Raw genomic sequence first — 21,611 nt, 5'->3', positions numbered from 1 at the left:
TTAATCTGATACAATCGCTTCAGCTGCGTTAATTGTAGATTAAGCTACAGTTAAAATGTAAATGTTTACAAATATTTTGAGAATTTGTAATTGATCCTATCATCTATAGGCGTATGTGATACACACAATTGTTGTTATACATCAAGTAGACCCTTAAATGCTTATTTTTCAAAATTCTAGATCTAACCCTGTATCTTGCTAAGTGATTCTCATTTTTATTCGGTTCACTGCACACTGACCAACATTTAGAAGATGTATTGATATATCAGATCCACAAAAAGTTATGATTGATCTGAATTTAGATTGATAATTTAGTCTAAGCATAACTGATTCAGTTACTAGTAAGATTCTAGCAAATAAACTCTTCCTAACTACCTTAGTTAGTCATAAATAGGCGACCCATGGTCTCTCTTAGATGGTGTCTAGAGCTCACTCTATCGCTGGGTAACATCTGCCTATATCATCATCAAATTCTACAGTGTCTCTATCAATAACTCATTTCCAAGAATTCTTTAAAAAGTCTAAAGTTTATTTAAGAAGACTTTCTTCCAAAAAAGGTCTTAACTTTATTAAATTCAATAAAAAATTCATCGCACTCCTGAGCAACCTACACCACATTAGTGTGACATAATCAATGTCTCATAGCAAATAGTGTGATACACTCAATGTCTCATGATCAGTAGTGTGACACTATCTCATGTGACATGATGCGGCAAATATCATTTTTGTCGTTAAAATGAACCAAAACTGCTGTCAATTAACTATATGGGCACCACCGTGTCAATTTGACGTTTCATCATTAGCATTCATCATTCACATATTGCTGCTCCGTGACTTCTGTTTTTGGATTATTTCTGCGATAAAAAATGAACTTTTCTGAAGCGTTCCGCACGGATTATCCCTTTTGGTCATTCAGATTCCATAGTAAGCTTTGAATAGTCTGATAGGGGAATATAATTGTACAATTTAAAATTCTGCTGTGCAGGTTATCTTTAATCATGTCACTTTACATATATTGAACTTTATAATTAAGTTAGCAGACATTACGGATTATAATTGTAGCAACATTATAGAATTGTGGGACATCCGATTATCAAGAAAGTTTGAAATCAAGAAGTATAAAATAACACTCTAAAACCAGACATGTCAAGGAACGTGAACAAAGAACGTCCTTAAATTATTCTTGTGTCGTGTAAAACATTTGATACTTAGCATTTAATACCCATGATTAAGTGTGATTCCCAAACTTTGTGCGCAATTTTGTTCATCAACCAAAAAAAAAGAAGAAAATACAAAAAAACTTCCACTTCAATTTATTCAATCGATACTGTCAATTGAATCAATAACGAGCAAAATTTCCAAATCTAATTTGATAGTCCATCAGATCTAAATTATTTGTTAAAATATCTTTATAGCTCCGGTCGTTCCAATTCAAATTCAAAAAGTGCTTTTTAATTGAATTTGATTTAAAAAATTTATTCTTATTTTTTTTTTATTTCTTTTCTTCCCATTACAATGTGATTCATTGGTCGTGTATCACGTCCAACAGCCACAATTTCCAACATTGACGAGAATGTTAAGTTACAGTGAAATGACAAATGCGATGAGGAAAATTTTGTCACATTTCAAATGGGAGATTTACGGTTTCTTTTTTCATAATTATGATGATGCGACCAAAGGTTATAGTCCATGTCATCATATTATAGCGCCTATAAATAGAAACACTAATGCGTCAAAGCCAAACTCAAATGTTCATGAAACTTTTGAAAATGCCACCTATGATGCCCTCAAGGAGAAACTTTTTAGGCTGAAACAAAAGTCTAGAAGTAAGTCAGATTTGGAAAAACTTTGTCCCTTTTTTTATTTCCTTCTCATTTCATCCATCTCATCTATCTATAATGCAATAATAATTATGACAAAAATGATCCAGAATGAGAGAAAAAAAGGTCAAGTCTGTAATTGACATGGGGAGAGCTAAACAAGATAAAAATTGAGTTGAAAAATGTTTGTATTTTATTGTGGGTGCATGTGACGTTCATTTGCGAAAAATTTTATCAATGTATGAATAATAAGAAGTCTTTGGATTCAATGTTGATGCTTTCAGAGGCTTCCATTTTTTGATAAATCAAAAACTATGAAAGGTTAAGAAATTGCAGTGTTGTCCAAACTAAGTGAAGTCAGTAAGATTTTTGAAAATAACATAAACCGTATGCCGAATGTGGTATTGATCAATACTTACCATCAAAGTTCCGTAGCGAAAAAAGATTGGACCACAATGACATATTTTGTAAATGAAGCTTACTTTGATCAAAATTATTTGACGAAATTTTGAAAAAAAATTAGAAATTTTGTATTAGCTAAGTTTGAAGTAAAATTGAAAGTTGAATCCTTCTCCAATATAAGACAAAGATTTCGTTATTTATTTTGAACAAAATAATCTTTGTAAAATTTAGATAGAAAATTTGAATTTTTTGACAATTTCAAAGATATCTTCCGAAAAGCACAAATCTGCTCGTTAATCAAAAATTCTGGCCTTCGTCCGTCGTAACTCTCACTTTTTGCAAGATTCGGTTTAGATTCTACATTATGTTAGAGTCACGCTGATGCTATCCCGGATTTCCTATCAATAAATCAACTTGTGCGATTCAGGTCTAAATTAGTTTTCAAGCATTCATACTGAAACGGCAACAGTTAAATCACCCTTTATAATATATTCAAATTTTGCTCCATAAACGATATTTTATAAGTCAAATGATCGAAAAGATGAATAATTTAATCCATTCAAGAAATTACTAGCAAGAACTTGTTTCGGACCATCCCACAAAGACAAAATTAGCATACTATGAGTGCAACAGCCTGAACGCTTACAAATCAAATTATCGTTTTGAGGATTAATTTAAAAATTATTTTTTTTAATTATTAAGGTTCGCTCTCCTGCATAAATTTTCTCATTTTTATAGCCAGTTTTACTTTCATCCCCGATCTATCACCTTCAAATTTATATCCAAGATTTATTCAAATGAAAAAGTTTTTTTCACATTCTTTTTTTCGTTTATTTTTATCCATTCCATTCCATTCAGTTATCATAATGTGTGCAAATCCCAAAACAATTCGTGAAATCATGATTGCGGCAGACGAACTCAATATGATTGATAGCGGAGAATACGTGTTCTTCAATATTGAAATTTTTGGAAGTTTGAAGAAAGATCCACGTCCATGGTTTGAGCAAGATGATAATAACGACCGTAATGAGAAGGCGAAGAAAGCATATCAAGCATTGCTTACAATAACAACAAGAAAGCCTGAAGATGAGGAATATCAAAAATTCTCGGATGAGGTAAAAAATTGCATATTCTGATATTTATCATGGTGTCGTATTTTGGGGTAATTTTATTTGTAAACATGCTGATGCTATCGGAATTGAATGAATCTGTGAATGTTGAGGTAGTTCACAGATGATTCTAATATTAGAGATAACTCGACTACGCTTGCACTTTCCTGATCCATTTACTTACTTACTTACTTACTGGATCCATGCTCCGATGTGGAGCCTAGGTTTCTACAAAAGGACTTCCATCTGACTCTGTTGCTGGCCTTATCACAAAGTTAGTACAAATCCTGTCCTGATCTACTAGCTTACCCTTATTTCACTATTCTACTCAACCTAGGTGTCCCTATATAGCACAAGTGAGGTAATTGATCTGAAATTGGACACCAGTCCGACATGACTCTGGTATGTTGTCAGATTTGACTATTGTATGCTCTCAGATTTATCCGAATCTGAGGCCAATCCAGAGTCATGCCTGACTGGTGTCGGATTTCAGATCGATTAACCAACTTGTGCTATTCGGGATCTTTCCTAAAAATGAGCGGTAAACAGCCGTCATTCTTGCCGTGAATGCTGCGACTATAGCGATGTCCTTGTAACTCCATTGTGCGGGTTGCTGTATTGTGTTCCTCAGGCACTATTCCAATACACACTTGTGTATGAGTCCAGAACTCAAAGTCGTCTCGGATTACTTAAGTGTCCAGAACTTGAAGTCACTTCGGATTATTTACAGATCCAGAGCTCGAATTCGACTCAGGTTTTGCATAGAAAAGCCAATTTACAAACAATTCAATTCCATTTAAAATCTCTATTTACTTTGAGTTCTGCATGACTATCTATGACGAGTTTATAATTGTCAGCTGTAATTTGCCTTATTTACAATACAAATTTTCACATAAATTCTCTTTGACTAGAATGTGACTTCACAGTTGACCGTCTAAAATTTCAAGTCTGTAGTAAAATTTTTAGCTGCAAATCAATTCCGCAAACAAGCTTTTCAAATCTTTTATTTTTTTTAACAGGAATGTGCAAATTTTAAATATTTAAGTATGTGATTTTGGCAGTGAAATTTGATAAGAAACCTGTCCAAAAATGAAACATGAATATCCACAGCTATAAATTTACGACTCATTCAAACTGAACACAGGATGACACTTGCTAATAAAATTTATGCTTAATATAAACTTTCTCTTTTTGCCTTAAAGGTTAAGAAACTTGCGCTGACAAAGTACAATTACACATTCAACGAGAACGAGCAAATAAGTCAATTTGTATCAGCATTCTATGATGCTGTTCTACTTTTTGCAAATGCTCTCAATGATAGCATACAAATTTATGGCGAGAATGCTTTAGTTAAGCCTCTTAATGGTACGAGATTAACGCAACTTATGTGGAAGAGAAGTTTTAGGGGTATAACAGGAAATGTATCAATTGATGCTAATGGTGATAGATTATCGGAATATTCACTTTTGGATATGGATCCAGATACAAGTCATTTTGAAGTTGTGGCTGTCTATCATCATGATAATGATAAGTTAAAGTTCATTGAAAATAAGAAAATTCATTGGACGGGTGGACGAATTGAAGCACCAGCAGACAGACCGGAATGTGGTTTTGACAATTCATTGTGTCCGCCTGACGACTCATCAGCTATGTTTGCTATCTTATCAATGGTTCTCGGACTTGTCGTAATCATATTGAGTGTTGTGTCAATTGTGAGTTATCGACACTACAGATTGGAAGCTGAAATTAGTTCAATGACGTGGAAAATTAATTGGAATGAAGTCATTCCAGTGCCAACTGCTAATCAAATTAGAGGAAGTATACATTCGAGAACTGGATCCCAATTGGTATGAATAAATCAATATTTACATAACTAATCATTTATTTATTCATGACTTCTTTTTTTTTACTTCCATGTACAGTCAATTTATTCTGAGGAATTGATGGGCGATCGACAAATTTTCATACCAATTGGATGCTATAAAGGAAATACAGTTGCTATAAAGAAAATTACAGTTCCAATAACGTTGACGCGCTCATTATTGATGGAATTAAAGACAATGAAAGATATACAGCATGACCATCTTGTGAGATTTTATGGATGTGTCATTGATAGCGTTCCATGTATTCTAACGGAATATTGTCCAAAAGGTTCATTGCAAGACATCCTCGAGAATCATGAAATCAATCTTGATTGGATGTTTAAATTATCGCTGATGCATGATATTGTTAAAGTAAGAATTAAGATCGACAGTTCCGGCGCATTTCAAAATTGATTGCTTTCTGTTTGGATGTTTGGGGTTGTTTGGATGTTAAGTAACGTCGTGGATGTGAAATTGGTTGTTCTTATTTAGAGTTGGTCAAGTTGGCTTACTTACTTACTTACTTCGATGGTCGTACAGATCAACTGTGATTCATAGCCTCCCTCAGATGTTGGCTAAAGCTGCCCGATCGGCAAAATTCGGTTGTTTTCGCCAAGTGGCAGCCACTTGGCTTTAAGTATACGACCGAGTCGTCGCCGTGGTGGCAACATTTCAATTTGTGCCGATCGGGCTGGTTTCATCGCCAGCTTCCGCCTGCCAATTGCCAATATTATGTTGGATTAGTTGCAGCAATTCGGAATGAATTTTTTGGAATTTTGTTCTTAGTTGCAAGCCAATGGTGGGATTTTGAAGAATATCCAGAGATTTTGACCGGATAATGGGCAGTTTTTGATCGGAAAATGGGCAGATTTTGAGGAAATCACAAGAACATCTTCAAATCCTTGCGATTTTCGTGCAGTTACCACAAAATTTGGCCAGTTTTCCACAATAATTCTTCTTAGATTCATTCTCGATTACTGCAAGCTCAATGAAGACAACCAACTGATTTGTCTAGTTAATAGCTAGTCTAAAGGACGACTGTCAATAGTCGTCCGAATGTCAATATTCCTCCTTAAACATACGTACCCAAACATGCAAAGTGCATGCTTACTTGGTACTGTATTACCATTACCCTACTATGAAAACATGCTCTATATCTGTTAAGGATACCTAGACATTACCAATCCAAATCATCTAGTTTTCCACTCGCAAAGAGTTTATCTTCAGAAAGCACATTCACCGTGCGTTACATGACATTTAAATACCCCACATGTTATTGCTAAAAATATCAATTTTTTGATTTTTTTTGTAAACAACTTGATTACTTTGATATCGATTCTAAATTAAGCCATTTCAATTACAGACATCAAATTGAAATGCGTAAAGTAAAATTGATATTTTACAAAACTTTATTTTATGTGTGCATTCAATTGAGAACGACATTTAATCCAATTGACTTTATTATATTTATTTAAAGGGCATGAGTTATCTGCACACAACACCAATTCATTCGCATGGACAATTAAAGTCATCTAATTGTGTTGTTGACTCACGATTCGTGCTGAAAATAACTGATTTTGGACTTCATGATTTACGACGAGATCCGTCTGATGAGTCAGAAAATAAGGAAAGTCATGAATACTGGAAAAGTAAGTAATAAAAATAAGATACTTGTGTAGCTTGCATATTTACCTACTTGGTCAATAAAAGCATCTTATTTGGGATTTTTTTTGGATGTTTATCGAAATACTTTGGGTCATGAACTGATCATGGTCAGCATTTGAATGAGATGAATTACAAAAAAATACCCGAACAGCACAATGTCGGGGACGGACAACACTCCGTCGCCGTATCAACGGAAAAACGCGTAGTTGTTCTAGAGCATGGTTGCAGCTTTTTAGAGTTACGGCTTTTCTTACTGCCTGTGACAGTTGCCTGTTTTGCGACTCTGCTCTGACGACACCATGAAACCACATTGTGCTGCTCGGGTGATAGTATGGAGTACAAGAAACTCAATAGACATCATTTAAGTAACAACCCCAACCATTTTTATATCATTTATTTAGAATATCTGTGGACAGCACCGGAGCTTTTAAGAGCAAACAATTATTCCGAGCGTGGTACACAAAAAGGTGATGTCTACAGCTTTGCTATAATTGTACAAGAAATATGCTGTCGACAAGGTGTTTTCTACTTGGGTGATAGTGATGAAAAGACCCCAAGAGGTAAGCTTATAGACATTAGTTCTTCAGGTAATAGTCAATAGATGTTCGATCCTTTTTCCAAATGAATGGTAAAGCCATTAAATCTTTTTCGGTATCATCTTTTATGGTTGAAAGTCTCTTCTTGTCAACTTTTGTAGATTTTTCAAGATCTAAGAACCATTGAAATCGTGGACTTGTGTATGTCCTTTCAATTGAATGGGTCGGTTGTGTCAAAATTGCCCAATCGGATTTTTGTTGTCTTGAACTTCCATGCATTATGCATGTACATGATGATGCTGACTCAATACATGTTCGCCATCGTTCTGATACAGCACTTGTTCTTCTTGACGGTCCTGTTGTCTTTTTTGGCACATTCATCTGTTTCGTAAGATTCACATGACTTCGTAAATTAACAAGACTTTCTCGTCGATGTAGCTGATGTATATGCGTACGTAAATAAATATCGACTGCATCATTCGCATCACTTGTTCTTGGCTCTGGCTGATGAACAACAATTCGTCGAATTGGCGGTGATTTTATATCACGACGTTCTGGTACTGGAACTAATTTTCTGATTGCATGACTTTGTTGTGTTCGTTCCGGTCTATTAGGTACTCTGTAACGTGAAAATGTTGCATCAATTGATGAATGACGACGATCTGGTGCTGATTTAGATTTTCGATTCTTAAAAATTGAAAATTTATTTTTAGACTTCTCGTTTTGCTTGCTTTTTGACTTGTTCTGATTATAGCCGCTAGAACCGGGTTGCTGTGAATCTCTTTTATCCATTTAAATTTACTTGAAATTTTGAAAGGATTTTTTTTTGTGAAAATAAACAAAATTTATTAAATTTTTTTCAAAGGTTGCTAAGATCCATTTTTCCAATTTCCACAGAAATAATTCAGTTAATATCAAGTTGTCCTATATATCCAAATGAACCATTCAGACCAAATATCGACAACGGAAAGGAATCGTGCTGTGATGTAAATAATTTGATGATGAAATGCTGGTCAGAAGATCCAATTGATCGTCCTGACTTCTCAGCAATCAAATCAATGGTTAGGAAAATTAACAAGTAAGTCCATAGCCTAGCTTGATGTTGGAACTGACAATAAAAATATGAAAAATCCTTAATAATCCACAGAGAAAATGAATCTGGAAATATCTTAGATAATTTACTTAAACGTATGGAGCATTATGCTCAAAATCTTGAGACTTTGGTGGACGAACGTACTCGAGACTATTTAGATGAGAAGAGGAAATGTGAGGAGCTATTATATCAGCTGCTACCCGTTTCAATTGCTAGTCAGTTGATTGAAGGAAAGCCAATTGTGGCTGAAATGTTCGATCAAGTTACAATTTACTTTTCTGATATTGTTGGTAAGTTCATCTGCTGTCTATACTTATTATCCTTACTTAATTGTCATTCCCTTTCCCTTAAAATCACAGGATTTACTTCAATCTCAGCAGAATCGACGCCAATGCAAGTTGTAGATCTCTTAAATGACTTATATACATGTTTCGATAAAATTCTTGGACATTTTGATGTCTATAAAGTTGAAACAATTGGAGATGCTTATATGGTTGTGTCAGGACTTCCACAAAGGAATGGCATTTTACATGCACGTGAAATAGCACGTATGGCATTAGCTTTACTAAATAAAGTACATAATTTTATAATACGACATCGGCCGGAAGATAAATTGAAGCTTCGCATTGGTCTACATAGTGGCCCATGCTGTGCAGGTATGTACAATTCCCAAAAGCTTCCTTAAAAGCTTTTTTCAAGAAAATAATGTCAATAATGTAAAATTTATGTTTTATATCCACAGGTGTCGTCGGATTAAAAATGCCACGATATTGTCTATTTGGTGATACAGTCAATACAGCAAGTAGGATGGAATCGAATGGCGAACCACTTAAAATACATATTAGTCAGAGTACAAAGCAAATTTTGGATAAGTTTGGCACATTTGATGTAACATCAAGAGGCTATGTAGCAATGAAAGGAAAAGGTGAAATGATGACATATTGGCTGAATGGTGAGAAGTCACCGGAGGAATTAGCAAAGATGTCACCACCAACAATTGAAACAAGTCATCATCATTTCACAAATAATAATAATAATAATAATAATACTAATCTTAATAATAATAACATAAATAATCATTCATCGACTCAACACATCAATCATCATGACAAGGATGTAAAGTTATTAGATGTTAATCATGTTCCTGAAGATAAACCAAATAATACAAGGGCTATTGCTGTAGTTCCTCCCCTAACACCCCAAAATTCCTTTAATTCAAAGAACAAGAATGTAGCAATCAATTCTAGTCTCCGTAACAACCTCAGCAGCTATAGTAGTCTTAAAGATTTATCACATCAGCCATTACTTAATGGCAAGAAGCCATCACTTTTAAAAAAGAAACAAATTAATTTCAATACTGAAAAGCATCAGCCATTATTAAGTGCTATAAAATGAAGAGCATTTTAATTGCTTCTGTTTTTTGTTGCTATATCATCCTACTCTGAGAGTGTCCTTAGATAAAAAAAATATCGAAATTCCTCCTACATACATACTTACGTTCTTTGATGTTACGTCTGTAAATGACATCAAGATGTTTGAGAATTTTTTTTGGACAGGACTATTTATACTAGATTAATAGATAAAATAAAGTTGTTTTCTTATTCTATGATTACTATGTTTTTATCTTACAAGGATGACTGACAGCTTTTGATAGTGAAATGAGAAAATTTTATCAAAAAAAATATAATATGGTTCCTAATCGCTGACTGTACATTATTCTCTATAGAGAATATTTTTAATTAAATTTTTGTATAAGGTGAAATATGAAAAAGAAAGAAAAGGAAATTAGAAGATTAATTATAAAACCAAAGTATACAAATGGCCGAAATTAAGATATTTAACTTAAAGTGCTTAGTATGAGCATTATGGAATGGCTTTTGGGAATTATTTTATGACAAATGAGCTTTTAACTTGAGCTTGATTGTATTCATGAGACAAGTTTGGTTTGAGGTTAGGTCTGGTTGTTTTTCATTGAATTCAGAGCTTGATAAGAGTCTCGTACCCGAACAGCATACACTGTGTTCGCTTAGGCACCAATCCGTTGCCCTAGTCATATGGCGATGAGAAATTGCCATGGCGGCACCTTGACAGCTGATTTTGACCGATTATTGCGGCGAAAAATGCAGTTTGATGTATTAGCAACAGCAGCAAGCTAGGAATTTTTTAATGTCTTTTTCTAGCTAACTGTGCCGTTTTCTTGTAACCCCTAAACAGAGAATGAACATTATTGTCGAAAAGTTCGAACTCAACTTATTTTGAAATAAAAATTTACGTTACGAAGAAAAGTAAAAGTAACGGTCAAAAAAAAAATTAAATATTACGGAAAAATTATTTTTTTTTTGAAAAAATTTAACGGTCGCTTTTGAGAAAGCCGCACTCTGCCCCTAAAGTATGGTAATTACATATCAATCTCAGATCTTTTCGCTTTTGATTCGCGCACCTGTGTATCGCGAAGCATAGTTTAAGAAGCACATCTCAAGAGATACTCTACGTATGCCCATTCTTTTTGAGGGTTAGATTCTAATAAAGTCGAGTTCATACTAACATTTATCTTAGGACGATTGAAGAATGAACAACATCGGTACCCAAATGGCACTTTGCAGCAAATCATAGTCTATTAGGGCACCTCTAGCGTTGACAGAACTATGGCAGTCCGGACTCTAAAGTCTTTTAAAGACGCCTCTAGTGTAGTCGGGACTTTCGAAAAAGTAGAGACCAGAATTCATGGTAGACGCCTTCAATTTAAAGTTCTGCCAACTCTGGGTACATCCACTTACTTACTTACTTACTTACTGGAACTCTGGGTACATCCACGTTGTTCTTTGAAGGTTTCCTATCAATAAGTTGACGTAACAATGCTCTTCGCTTCTCAGAATAACCTCCTACACACATCTAAAAGTTCAGCTCATTCCTATAAAATGCTTTAATTCAAAAGAACACACCGGCCACTTGTACACGTTGAATAAAACATTCTTTTCGAACTCAATTATGTTTGCACATTATTTTTTTTTCTTTTTTTTAATTTATTTATCATTATTATTAATAATATTATATTATCGTTAGTAATTATTTTTATTACCATTATGAGATGCTTGTTAGTCATATCATGTCATTCATGTTTTTACATAGACAGTAATAATGAAGGATAAAGAATTTAATGAGAAAAAAAAACAACAAATTTAAAAAAATAAAAAAAAAAATTGTTTTTGCACAAAAGGAAAATGAATTTTTTTTATACATAAATGTCCTTTCCAGGTTTTTGGTAAAGATTGCGGTGCGGGAACTTTGAAATCTTTTTTATGGATTTGAATTTTTGTGGTTAGATTTTGTTTGTGGATATTATGACGGGGAATTGTGAGTTTTGGGGTATCTGCGATTGATGTCTGGTTGGAAATTTTATTTCCAGGTCATCCAGCATGCTGATCCAAAAGCTTCAAAGGATGGAGGAAGCTTTAAAGAATAGAGCAAGCTTCAACAAAGCATGGCAATGAACCCACGCTCGTCGAAGTTAAGGTGAAAGGTTATTGAGTTTTGAGACTGTTAATTATCATGTAATTATAATTCAAAATTGAGTAGGCTTTATGATTAAGTCCACTTCGAGCTACAAATGTGTTCTGGGACGTAGCCAGCAAAGAAGGAAGGTTTGAACAAATTTAAGGGAAAATTTTGGATTTTTTTCATGAAAAATCCTGGCAAATTGAAGAATTTTCTCCCAAAAGATGGAGAGAGGATGTCAGGTTTACCCTCAAACCCACCCTTATCCCCTTGTATGTCCCCCCTCACCTAGATTATTCTCTTTTTGTAAATCCAACGACTTATTTCTATTTATGATGAATGCAATTTGCGAATGTCATGTTAATGCTTCAAATGCTCTATCTTGGATAAAAGGAAAAAAATGTATAAATTTATTCCATAAATTTTCATGGGTCAAAATTAGAAGACACCTGAGAAAAATTCATTCAATCTGATTCCTTCTTAAAAGCATAATCTTGTGTCTTTTTATTAAAGCTTTTGTGGGAATTTAAAGCTACTTAAAGGTTTTTGTTAGATTTTAAATTTAGGAAAATTGAGGATTTAATTTTGAGTTGCTGAGGACTTCCTTTACTAGATTCAGATTTATTTTACGAGCTTCAATTTCAAAAAGAATCCTGGACTAAAATTACCAATGCGGTGAATTGACATCAGTGGTCTAAATAGTAGAGCGTTGGTTGCCAAAGGTCATGGGTTCAATCCCAAGTCAGGTCTAATATTCACAGCTTTCTATCCATTTCACCGTTCTAATTATGAAGCTCAGTTTGTGAGTTGGATGTAGTTTTGAGGTTTTGTAACATTATGTGTCTCTATTGCTAGAAATTCAGGGATATACTAGTTTCTGAATGATTTTCCTTATGCAATCTCGCACGCTGATTGTAATTGGACACTTTGCTGAGTATATCGGTTCATATGACAAACTCGTGTCCTTGCAATGTAAAGAGCTTGCAAGTAATTCGGATCCAACTATAAACTGCAAGTCTAAAGAGTATGGTACAATAGATTTACTAGTCGCAGTGTCTTAGTGTCTTAGTGTCTTAGGCCAACCTTCAAACATTATATGCATAAAAGTATCCAATTTTTTAAGTTCCTAACCTCAAAATAATTTTTAAAAAAATTTCAAAGTTTCCGCATCGTGATAAATAGGGAGAGAAAATGATCTACTTCTTATAAATTAGGTTATTTCTCATACTTGGAGACATACATTGTTTGTTTACTATCCAATTGAATATTTATATTCCTTCACTTTCGTTTTCTATAAAACAAATTGTTATTTTTTTGTTGATAAAAGTACATATTCTATGTAATTATGGCGAGACTATTCGTACTATAAATGTTTTTAATATTGTGTATGTTCCTTACATTTTATGGTAAAATTGCTTAAGATTTTTTGTTTTTATTATTTTTTTTATAGATTTCTAAATTATTAAATTTGTGGTGATTTTTTTTTTTATGAAAAATTAATCATTCTAATGGCAGTTATTTTTAAAAATATCTTCTATGCTAATCATCCAAATGATGCTTACTACTTTTACGATTTTCTTCAATCATCATTCGCATGCGACGCTCATTACTCAAATCTGCCGGATAATCACGATCTGTTTTCATTTTACGTACGTCTTCTTTCTTCATATGCGAAGATCTATAGTCAACATAGGACATTTCGCGTTTTGGACTAACATTGCCTTCTTCTACCGATCGACGATTTAATTCTGTTGCAGCAAATGCAACAAGTCGATCAAAACCTGATGATACACGAACTTTAAATTCCTCTTGCCATTGAATATCATCATCGTCACCCATATCATCTGATTTAAATATATGAAATTAAGAATTTTTTTGTCTTTTACTTTTTTTTTTTCATTTACATAAGCATGCTTTTTTTATTATTTTTATCACACTATTTTCTTCAATATATGTTTAAATTAGGAATTTTGTAGTGTCGTTAGCATTGTGGAAATCTTGAAGTATCAATTTATGTAATGAATTTATTTAATGGTTAAGATATCCATTAGAATAGCACAAATCGGCTAATCAAATCAAAATCCTGCATCAGGTCGGCTTGACTCTCCGGAGCAAATGAGGAACAAATGAGGAATTTTCCCCCATGGAGCTTTTAAGACTCCGCCACAGTTGCAGAACAGACACCTGTCACAGGCAAAACCTGTACAATTCCCTAATAATGTGTATGGTTTTTCTTACAAAACCATACAAATTATCAAGAAATTGTACGGTTTTTGACTGTGACAGGTTCCTGTTTTACACATCTGCTCCGCTAAAGCTCTTTTATTAGCACTAAATTGAAGCTACCATCATGTGGGATCCAAATTGCTACCGTATGATGGCAACATCAAGGCAGATTATATTTGGCGTTAACAAGAGAAGCTTAGCGGAGCCTTTAATTCACCAAGACGGTTTAATCTTCATTAGTGTCACTCGGATGTGGCATTTGAACCAGAATTATTGACAACAAGTCAGAGTCATGTTGGCTTTTGGATTGAATGTTCGATCAATTAACCGATTTTTGAAATTTGAATTGGCTTCTGGTGGGAATCGAACCCACATCCTCACAAAAGAGAGGATTACAGATACTGTCTAGCCAGTAGACCACATCAGCTTTACTCTCAACCTGGCAGAATCGCCTTCATTACATTTGACTTGATACTTAAGATTCACACTCTACTACGACACCACAGAAGATGCTTTTTAATATAAAATAAAAATAAAAGAAGAGAAAATGATAAATGTTATCTAAGCTAAGCTCAACGAAAGATAGGTTTTGTCTACATTTAGGCGAGAATTTAATACAAATAAAAATGTTTTTGACAGTTAATCATAATAAAAAAAAAAGTATACAATACATCTATATCATCTACTACGCACCAAGGCGTTCAATAAGTACGTACGAAAGAAAGTCATTCAACAGTGAAAACTTATCAATGAGGAAAGAATAGAAGAAAGAAGAAAAAAAAATAGAAGTTAACAATCACATGAAGGAATAAAAAGAATAAAAAAATTTTACATTCCAATTCCACTACAATAATAAAAACAACAACCAATAGCAACAACAATCAACAATGATAAAAATTATAATTTATTTAGTGAGCTACTATGGACCAATTTCATCTTATCTGAAAAAGTATTTTTTTTTGAATTGTTTCAATGTGTTTTTTTACGATTATAAATATTGACTTATTTTTAGAGTTTATTTGTTCATGAAAATAATTTAAATTAATTCAATTTGAACTTTTTCATTGAAAATATTTTAAAAGAAAAAGTTGATAAGAGCTTAAAGCTCTCTGAGATATTTGAGAGCATGGCTATTTCAATTTAAACGGTTAAAATCTAGTTTCTCAACATTTGATAAATTTTATGACTTGAAGTTAGCTTTTTTCTTATTAGAAGATTTATCGAAATTTACTTCAATTTGAAAAATGTTTGAATCTTTATTGCAACCTTTTGCGTATAAGAAGATAGATCGAAATTTGAATTGAATTTTATGACCTGAAGTTAGCTTCAATTTTTTTAAATATTTAAATTTGTAACGATTTTTGTAACCTTTTGCGAATTAGAAAATTGTTAAAAATTTGAATTAAATTATATGACCTGAAGTTAGCTTCAATTTAGATTTTTAAAATTTAACGATTTCAAATCATACAACCTAAAGTTGGCTTCAGTCCAAACAATTTTAATTTAATTAAATTTTTAACGGTCGCTTTTTAAAATGACAAATAATCTAGTACACGAATTTCAAATCTTGAAGTTAGAAACCTGAAGTTAGCTTCAATTACAAACATTTTAAAATACTTAAATTTATAACGGTCGCTATTCAAATTTAAACAAAAAATTGAACTATATAAGAAGAAATTGACCCTTAGTGACCAATTTGAAAGGCAATAACAACTAGATAGATAAAGAAACAATAAAAATAAAAATATAAAACTATTATTACCGTAAATTTATTTTTCGCATGCGATATGCAATCAAAAAATTTGAAAATTGAAAAAAAGGTTCATTTATATTATTAATATATTCGAATCTAAAAAAAAGTCGTATATTTCTTTTTTTTTGCAATAAAAATGAGTTAATTATAATCAAAGAACAATCATTCCATTCTAATTTTGTTTTTTAAAAAGAGATTTATATTAATAATTGTATTTAATTTCAAAAATAACAGTATTATTAAGGAAAAATAAAATAAAAATATTACATTAACAATTAAACAGAATCTAATGGCGTAAATATATTAAAATATTCCAACAAAACTTCTTTCTTTGAATTTTGAATTATATTTTTTTTTTTTTGATTTATAAAAAAAAAGCAGAGAAAAAAGTCATCAACAAAAAAAAAAAAAATTAATCTACTTATTAAAGTAAGAAAATTGATTATTTTGAAAGGAAAAATTAGCGTTTAACTACCTTCATCTACTCGGTGGTGGCGACTTAGCGGCGTTAAATTGCGTTCATTACTTCCAGTTGAGGATGGGCCGACAGGAAACATCATTTCTTCGTTCATTTCACTATACATTGGACCTCCTTGACGTTGATGGACTACTGGTGATGCTCTCTTCATTCGATTAGATGCTAAAATTGCAATTTAAACTTAAATTTTTGCTATAATTCACAAAATTATCCAATTAACTTACATTCCTTCTTGATAATATGTGGATAGGGCATCTGATAAGTTGGAAATTTCGGTTCAGTTTCAGATTCTTCCTTTATTTTCATGGAAGCAATTACATGTTGTCTTAAAGACGCTGCCAAGCCTTCTAAAGGTGGTTCATGTTCAACATTTGGCATTTTTTCCTTCATTTCATCCTTTCGCATTGACAAACCAATATTCGATGATGTGAACATCTTTGTGTCAATCTTATAACTACTTTCAGCATGTCTATCAGGTGATTTTGATCCGCTCATGTAATTCATTTGATCTTCATGCATTCTTAATGGAGGTGTTGATATTGCACTTTTTCTAACATTTTGTGATGATGTCGAAGGAACATACTTTGACGACATCGGTAACATTTTAACATTGGCTTGACGATGATGATCAATGTAATGCATGTACGGTCCTGGTTGTTGTTGTTGATGTTGTTGTGGTTTATTTGAGGTTGGTTTGAGAGTTGCATATGGATGATGATGTTCAATTTCCCTCTCTTGATTTATACTACAGTCCATTATTGAATCTGGATGCATTCGAGAGTTACTTGGCATATTATGATGAATAACTGCATTGATAATTGACTGAGGTGTAATTTCTAATGTTTTCTCGATTTCACTGTTTATGAAGTCTCCGATAGTCTTTGTAGTTAGTTGTCCTGAGGATGGTCCTTGATGTTGAGCAAGTTTTTCTTGTGATAAGTGACGTCGGAGGGCCAGCTTCGCTGGTGATACTTGTGTATAATCTGGTTGTGATAAAGAAGAACTAGATCGTTGTTGCGATTTATTACTACTACTATTACTACCACTGTTGATGTATTCATTCTCGATTGATCCAACAGAGCTTCTTCCTAATTCTTGACTTCGAACATTGTCTGGTGTTTTAAATTCTCTCTTATCTTCAGCTATTGGTCGTTGTTGATATAACATAGGGCCTTCACGTTCTCTTTGCATAAATTGGCTTTGAGGATGCTGTTGCTGTATCATGGTTGGTGGCATAGATGGAGGATGACGTTGATACATTTTCGGCGAATCATGATGTATAATATTCATGACTTTTGCAAAATTTGGCATATGTTCATTTCTTTTTAATTGTGCGTATGTAGATTCTTGTTGATGCTGCGCCATTGCATGCTCGCGATGGTCTTGTGGTAAATGTGGAGCCATTTGTGGAAGTGGCACTACCTGCCTTTGTGATTTCATTGGAGATGAATGAGTTGGGGAAATAGTTGCTTGTAAATGATGTTGTGGTGAAGGATTTCCCGAGTTATTCATCGTATTGATTGTTAGCATCTGTGATGATTGCTGTTGTTGAGAATGAACATTATATGGATAAGGTGTTTGTTGATGTGACATTTTCTTTGGACTTATATTAGTCGGTGGAGGTTGTTGATGCTGCTGTGGTGGAGCTTTTTGTTGTTGCTGTTGCATTTGTTGTTGTTGCTGTTGCTGTTGTTGACCACTTTGAAGTTGATCTTGGCCTTGTAAGGCTGATGTTATTATGCTTTTTAAGCGATCTTCAAAGTTGACCACTTTATGTGATTCAGCAACTTTCTTTGAAGATCCACCAGCCTTTGGAAGTGAATGCATTTGCTGTTGTCCAGCCATAGAAATATTTACAGATTTGTTGGATCCTTTTTGTGGATTATTAATTTGTATCATTTCGTTCTTTATTGGCATCATAGATTGATGCTGTTGTGATTGTTGATGCTGCTGCTGCTGTTGTTGTTGTTGAGAAAGTTGCCCCTTTTTGGTATAATTTTGTACATTTTCTACTTTTCTTGGTTTTTCATTTCCTGTGAGGAACTTTCCAGCCTCAATTTGGCGACCTGTTTCGAGTATTTTCTGTGCTAAGATTTCAGGATTTTTCTCCTCTATCTTACCAATCTCTGGAATTTCTGGCCACTCATGTGCTTTAGCACGATGTTCACGACTTTTTCTCGATGCTTTAGACGGAACAACCGATCCTATATTTGGTTTAGGAACATTTACAGAAATTGTTACATTTGGTTGAATATTTTTAATCTGAGAATCGACTGGTGTCGTATTTACAGCTGATTGCTTTCGTTCTTCATTTGCTTTTTCGATCATTGCTAATTCAGCTTCTAGTGAAGAAATTTTATTCCTTAAATTCTTTCGTTGATTAAATGTGTTTTCTATTTCTTTCAAAACTAAGTCATGCGAATCTTTCGATGCTAATTCAAAATCCATTGATTGTTTAGAATGTTTTTCAGCAAGCTTCTTAACATGAATTGCCAATATGCTATTGTGTTCTTCTTCCAATGTATTAACTTGTGTCTGAATTTTATTAGCCATTATTTGCAGTTCTTTATGCTTTCCAACAATTTCCTTAGCCTTACAAAGCAAGTCATTTTGACTGCTGGTATTGATACCAAGCTCCTGCATTCGTGCTTTTAACAAAACTACACTATCTTCAACCAAAACTTTTATTTGCTTCTCTAACTGTCCAGTTCTATTTAGAAGTCGTTTGTTCTTCTCTCGTTCACTTTCAATTTGACGATGGAGATTTTCTTTAAACGATGCTGATCTCATATTGTCTAAGAAACTCATAAATTGAGCTTTATATACATCAAGTAAGATTTTCAATCCATATGGAGGTTCTGTTGACGGATCAGGTACATCTAATTCTTCATGAGTCATTGTTCCCGCATAATTTGTAAGTTGTTCATCTATACAACCAGCTGCTGCTGGCAAACGCATACCAATAGCTTGATCTGATGTACTGAACAATGTTTGAGAGTGTAATAAATCTAATCCAGATATCTTTAATGGTTTTCTTAATTTTGGCTTTCGAATACGACCTTTTGCAACAGTTGCTTTTTTTGCTGCTACAGTTTTCTTTGCCTTATTCAGCTTCTTTTTCTTATCATTTGTTTCATCCTCGGAATGACTACTAGGAACTTTACAGATATCTGTCCATGCTCGTCTGGTTGTTGCACCAGCCATAAATTCATCTTCACTCTCTGATGTAGAATTGCTAGCTTGCTTGTTATAATCACGACTTCGACGGGTCTTTCCATTGCCTAAAAAAATTTAAATGTTAATTAATAAATACAATATTCTTATAAGTTTCGATCTCTTACCATCTCCATTACCATTTCCTTTTGTTTTAAGACCTTGGAAGTAATTCTCAAGTTTTGTACGATCGATTGTATGAAGATAATATGATACAGGTTTACTAGAGATAAATAATTAAAATTAGTATCAATAAAATAAATTTATTAAATGTCTATAACTTACCCAGTCCACGAAACAGATCCTTTCAATGGTGTCATTTCTTTTACATGCATGATTGTCCCAATGTCACTAAGATTACGATCCGTAATTCGAAAATTAAGTGGACAGAAACTTTTTGAGGAAACAATTTTCGCGCCATCCTTTAATTCAGCAAATCGCTCTTTAAGTTGATGATCAACATTTGGACCAAACGCAAAGTTATTAACAAATACAACAGATGAGGCCATTATTTTTTCACGATGCTCGTCTGCCAAAAAGTCTCCTTTAAGTATTTGATAGTCACCATACTTTTTTCCAAACCATCTCATCCAAGTACGAAAATGTGCATCCATATTTTCCGCATATCTTGATGGTACATCGGCCTTTTCAATGCCAATGCAATATTTTGCGCGCGTTGATGCGGCTACTTGTAAAACAACTTGACCAACACCACTGCCAAGGTCAATAAAAACATCATCCTCCGTTATATTTATTTCATCGACCATTTGACTAATGAAATCGAAACTCGTTTCGCCATAAACTTCAGGTGAAAACGGCTCATATTGATTTAATTTCTCTGGCTCAGACACCGCATAATTGTACACTTGTTGAACAATATGTTTTAGCATATTTCTCGATGGCAGTGTATATCTCTTAACAGGCAGTGAGGTTCCCTTTTCAAGTGACTTAATACTATCAATAGCCTTATTAAATCTGTCACAAAAGTTTTTCATTACATCGTAATCATTTGTATCTATTTCATTTAATGGAATATCATCCAGAGCTGATTTAATTTCAGGTATATCCTCACATACTAACTTTACAGATTCAATAATTTCTAATCCACTATCGTGCTTATCAGGTCCAATACCAACGGAGAGAGGCCATTTATAAACAAACGGTTCCGCATCGGACGGTGAATGTAATTTTAGATCTTTAAATATTTCCGGATTGTGAAATGCCATTTTTTTCTTTTCAAGTTTATTTACACAATGCTGTAATTTTTCTCTTTCTTCTTTTTTCCTATGTTTGTCTGCGCTTTGTATAATGCTCTTGTTTTTGGTGATTTTTTTCTAGTTTGCGCTTGGATGTATGGATAGTGTAAGGTCAAAGACCTCAAAATTTAAATGACTTCAATTTGTAATACAATACAATTGAAATATATTTGCTGAGCCCGTCAGAATTGAAGACTTATTCGAGTTTGAGTCGATAAGCACACTTATTAAATAATTTTATTTAATTTTTAAGAGCTTTTTAGTGTTTTTCTATACATTTCATACTTTTTTCTCTTCCCTCTAATCGCGACAATTTTATATTTTATTTTTATGCTTTTATTTCTTATTAAAACTAAATTATTTTATGATATTATCATACATTGAACTATACACTAACGATTCCACTATCTTTTCACCATTTTTCTATCAGTAATCATTAATATTTCTAAATAATAATATTTTACTTCTTGCTATCCATTTAAATTTTTATTTTTATACCTCTATAATTCATTTAGCGTGTTTATCAACGTTTTGAATGTAATCTAATTTTTTGATTTGAATTTTTGAAAGCCGTTATCAATAAGTAACAACAAGTTATATGCAAGATGTGAAAAATTTGATTATTTTGACTTGTTTATCGTGATTTGTTTGGGTTTGATCAAAAGTGCTGACTTGAATATTTGGAAATACTTAATTGAAATAC

General features: G+C 33.1%; 2 protein-coding genes across 4 annotated transcripts in view; one reads left to right on the top strand and one right to left on the bottom strand.

The window, feature by feature from the left end:
- The window catches only part of LOC139092133 (atrial natriuretic peptide receptor 1-like), a 39,717-nt gene extending 29,621 nt beyond the window's left edge, over positions 1-10,096 (top strand). The window contains exons 3-12 of one of the 2 annotated variants that reach the window (XM_070642432.1): positions 1,550-1,826; positions 3,081-3,337; positions 4,534-5,178; positions 5,254-5,565; positions 6,671-6,842; positions 7,260-7,418; positions 8,292-8,472; positions 8,542-8,777; positions 8,847-9,143; positions 9,230-10,096. In XM_070642432.1, coding sequence (XP_070498533.1) covers positions 1,550-1,826; positions 3,081-3,337; positions 4,534-5,178; positions 5,254-5,565; positions 6,671-6,842; positions 7,260-7,418; positions 8,292-8,472; positions 8,542-8,777; positions 8,847-9,143; positions 9,230-9,882 — 3,189 coding nt within the window. In that variant the 3' untranslated portion in view covers positions 9,883-10,096. The remainder of the gene's footprint in view (positions 1-1,549; positions 1,827-3,080; positions 3,338-4,533; positions 5,179-5,253; positions 5,566-6,670; positions 6,843-7,259; positions 7,419-8,291; positions 8,473-8,541; positions 8,778-8,846; positions 9,144-9,229) is intronic. The other variant, XM_070642433.1, reaches the window with a different exon arrangement.
- A 1,427-nt stretch (positions 10,097-11,523) lies between these two features.
- On the bottom strand, positions 11,524-21,378 carry gpp (DOT1 like histone lysine methyltransferase grappa). 2 transcript variants are annotated; one of them, XM_070642431.1, is made up of 6 exons: positions 19,938-21,378; positions 19,781-19,875; positions 17,483-19,720; positions 16,664-17,422; positions 16,437-16,601; positions 11,524-13,826 (listed from the first exon to the last, which is right to left on the bottom strand). In XM_070642431.1, the coding sequence occupies exons 1-6, from the start codon at positions 20,876-20,878 to the stop codon at positions 13,522-13,524; spliced, it is 4,503 nt and encodes a 1,500-aa protein (XP_070498532.1). In that variant the 5' UTR covers positions 20,879-21,378; the 3' UTR covers positions 11,524-13,521. The 2 variants fall into 2 exon arrangements, with proteins under 2 accessions (XP_070498532.1, XP_070498531.1); XM_070642430.1 differs by having other exon boundaries at positions 16,664-19,720.
- Between the last annotated feature and the right edge of the window lie 233 nt (positions 21,379-21,611).

This window comes from Chironomus tepperi, unplaced genomic scaffold (genome assembly GCF_022539635.2).
Source record: "Chironomus tepperi strain 1889 unplaced genomic scaffold, CSIRO-AGI_Ctep_v1 contig_298, whole genome shotgun sequence".
NCBI lineage: Eukaryota > Metazoa > Arthropoda > Insecta > Diptera > Chironomidae > Chironomus > Chironomus tepperi.
This window is presented reverse-complemented; position numbering and strand designations above follow the sequence as displayed.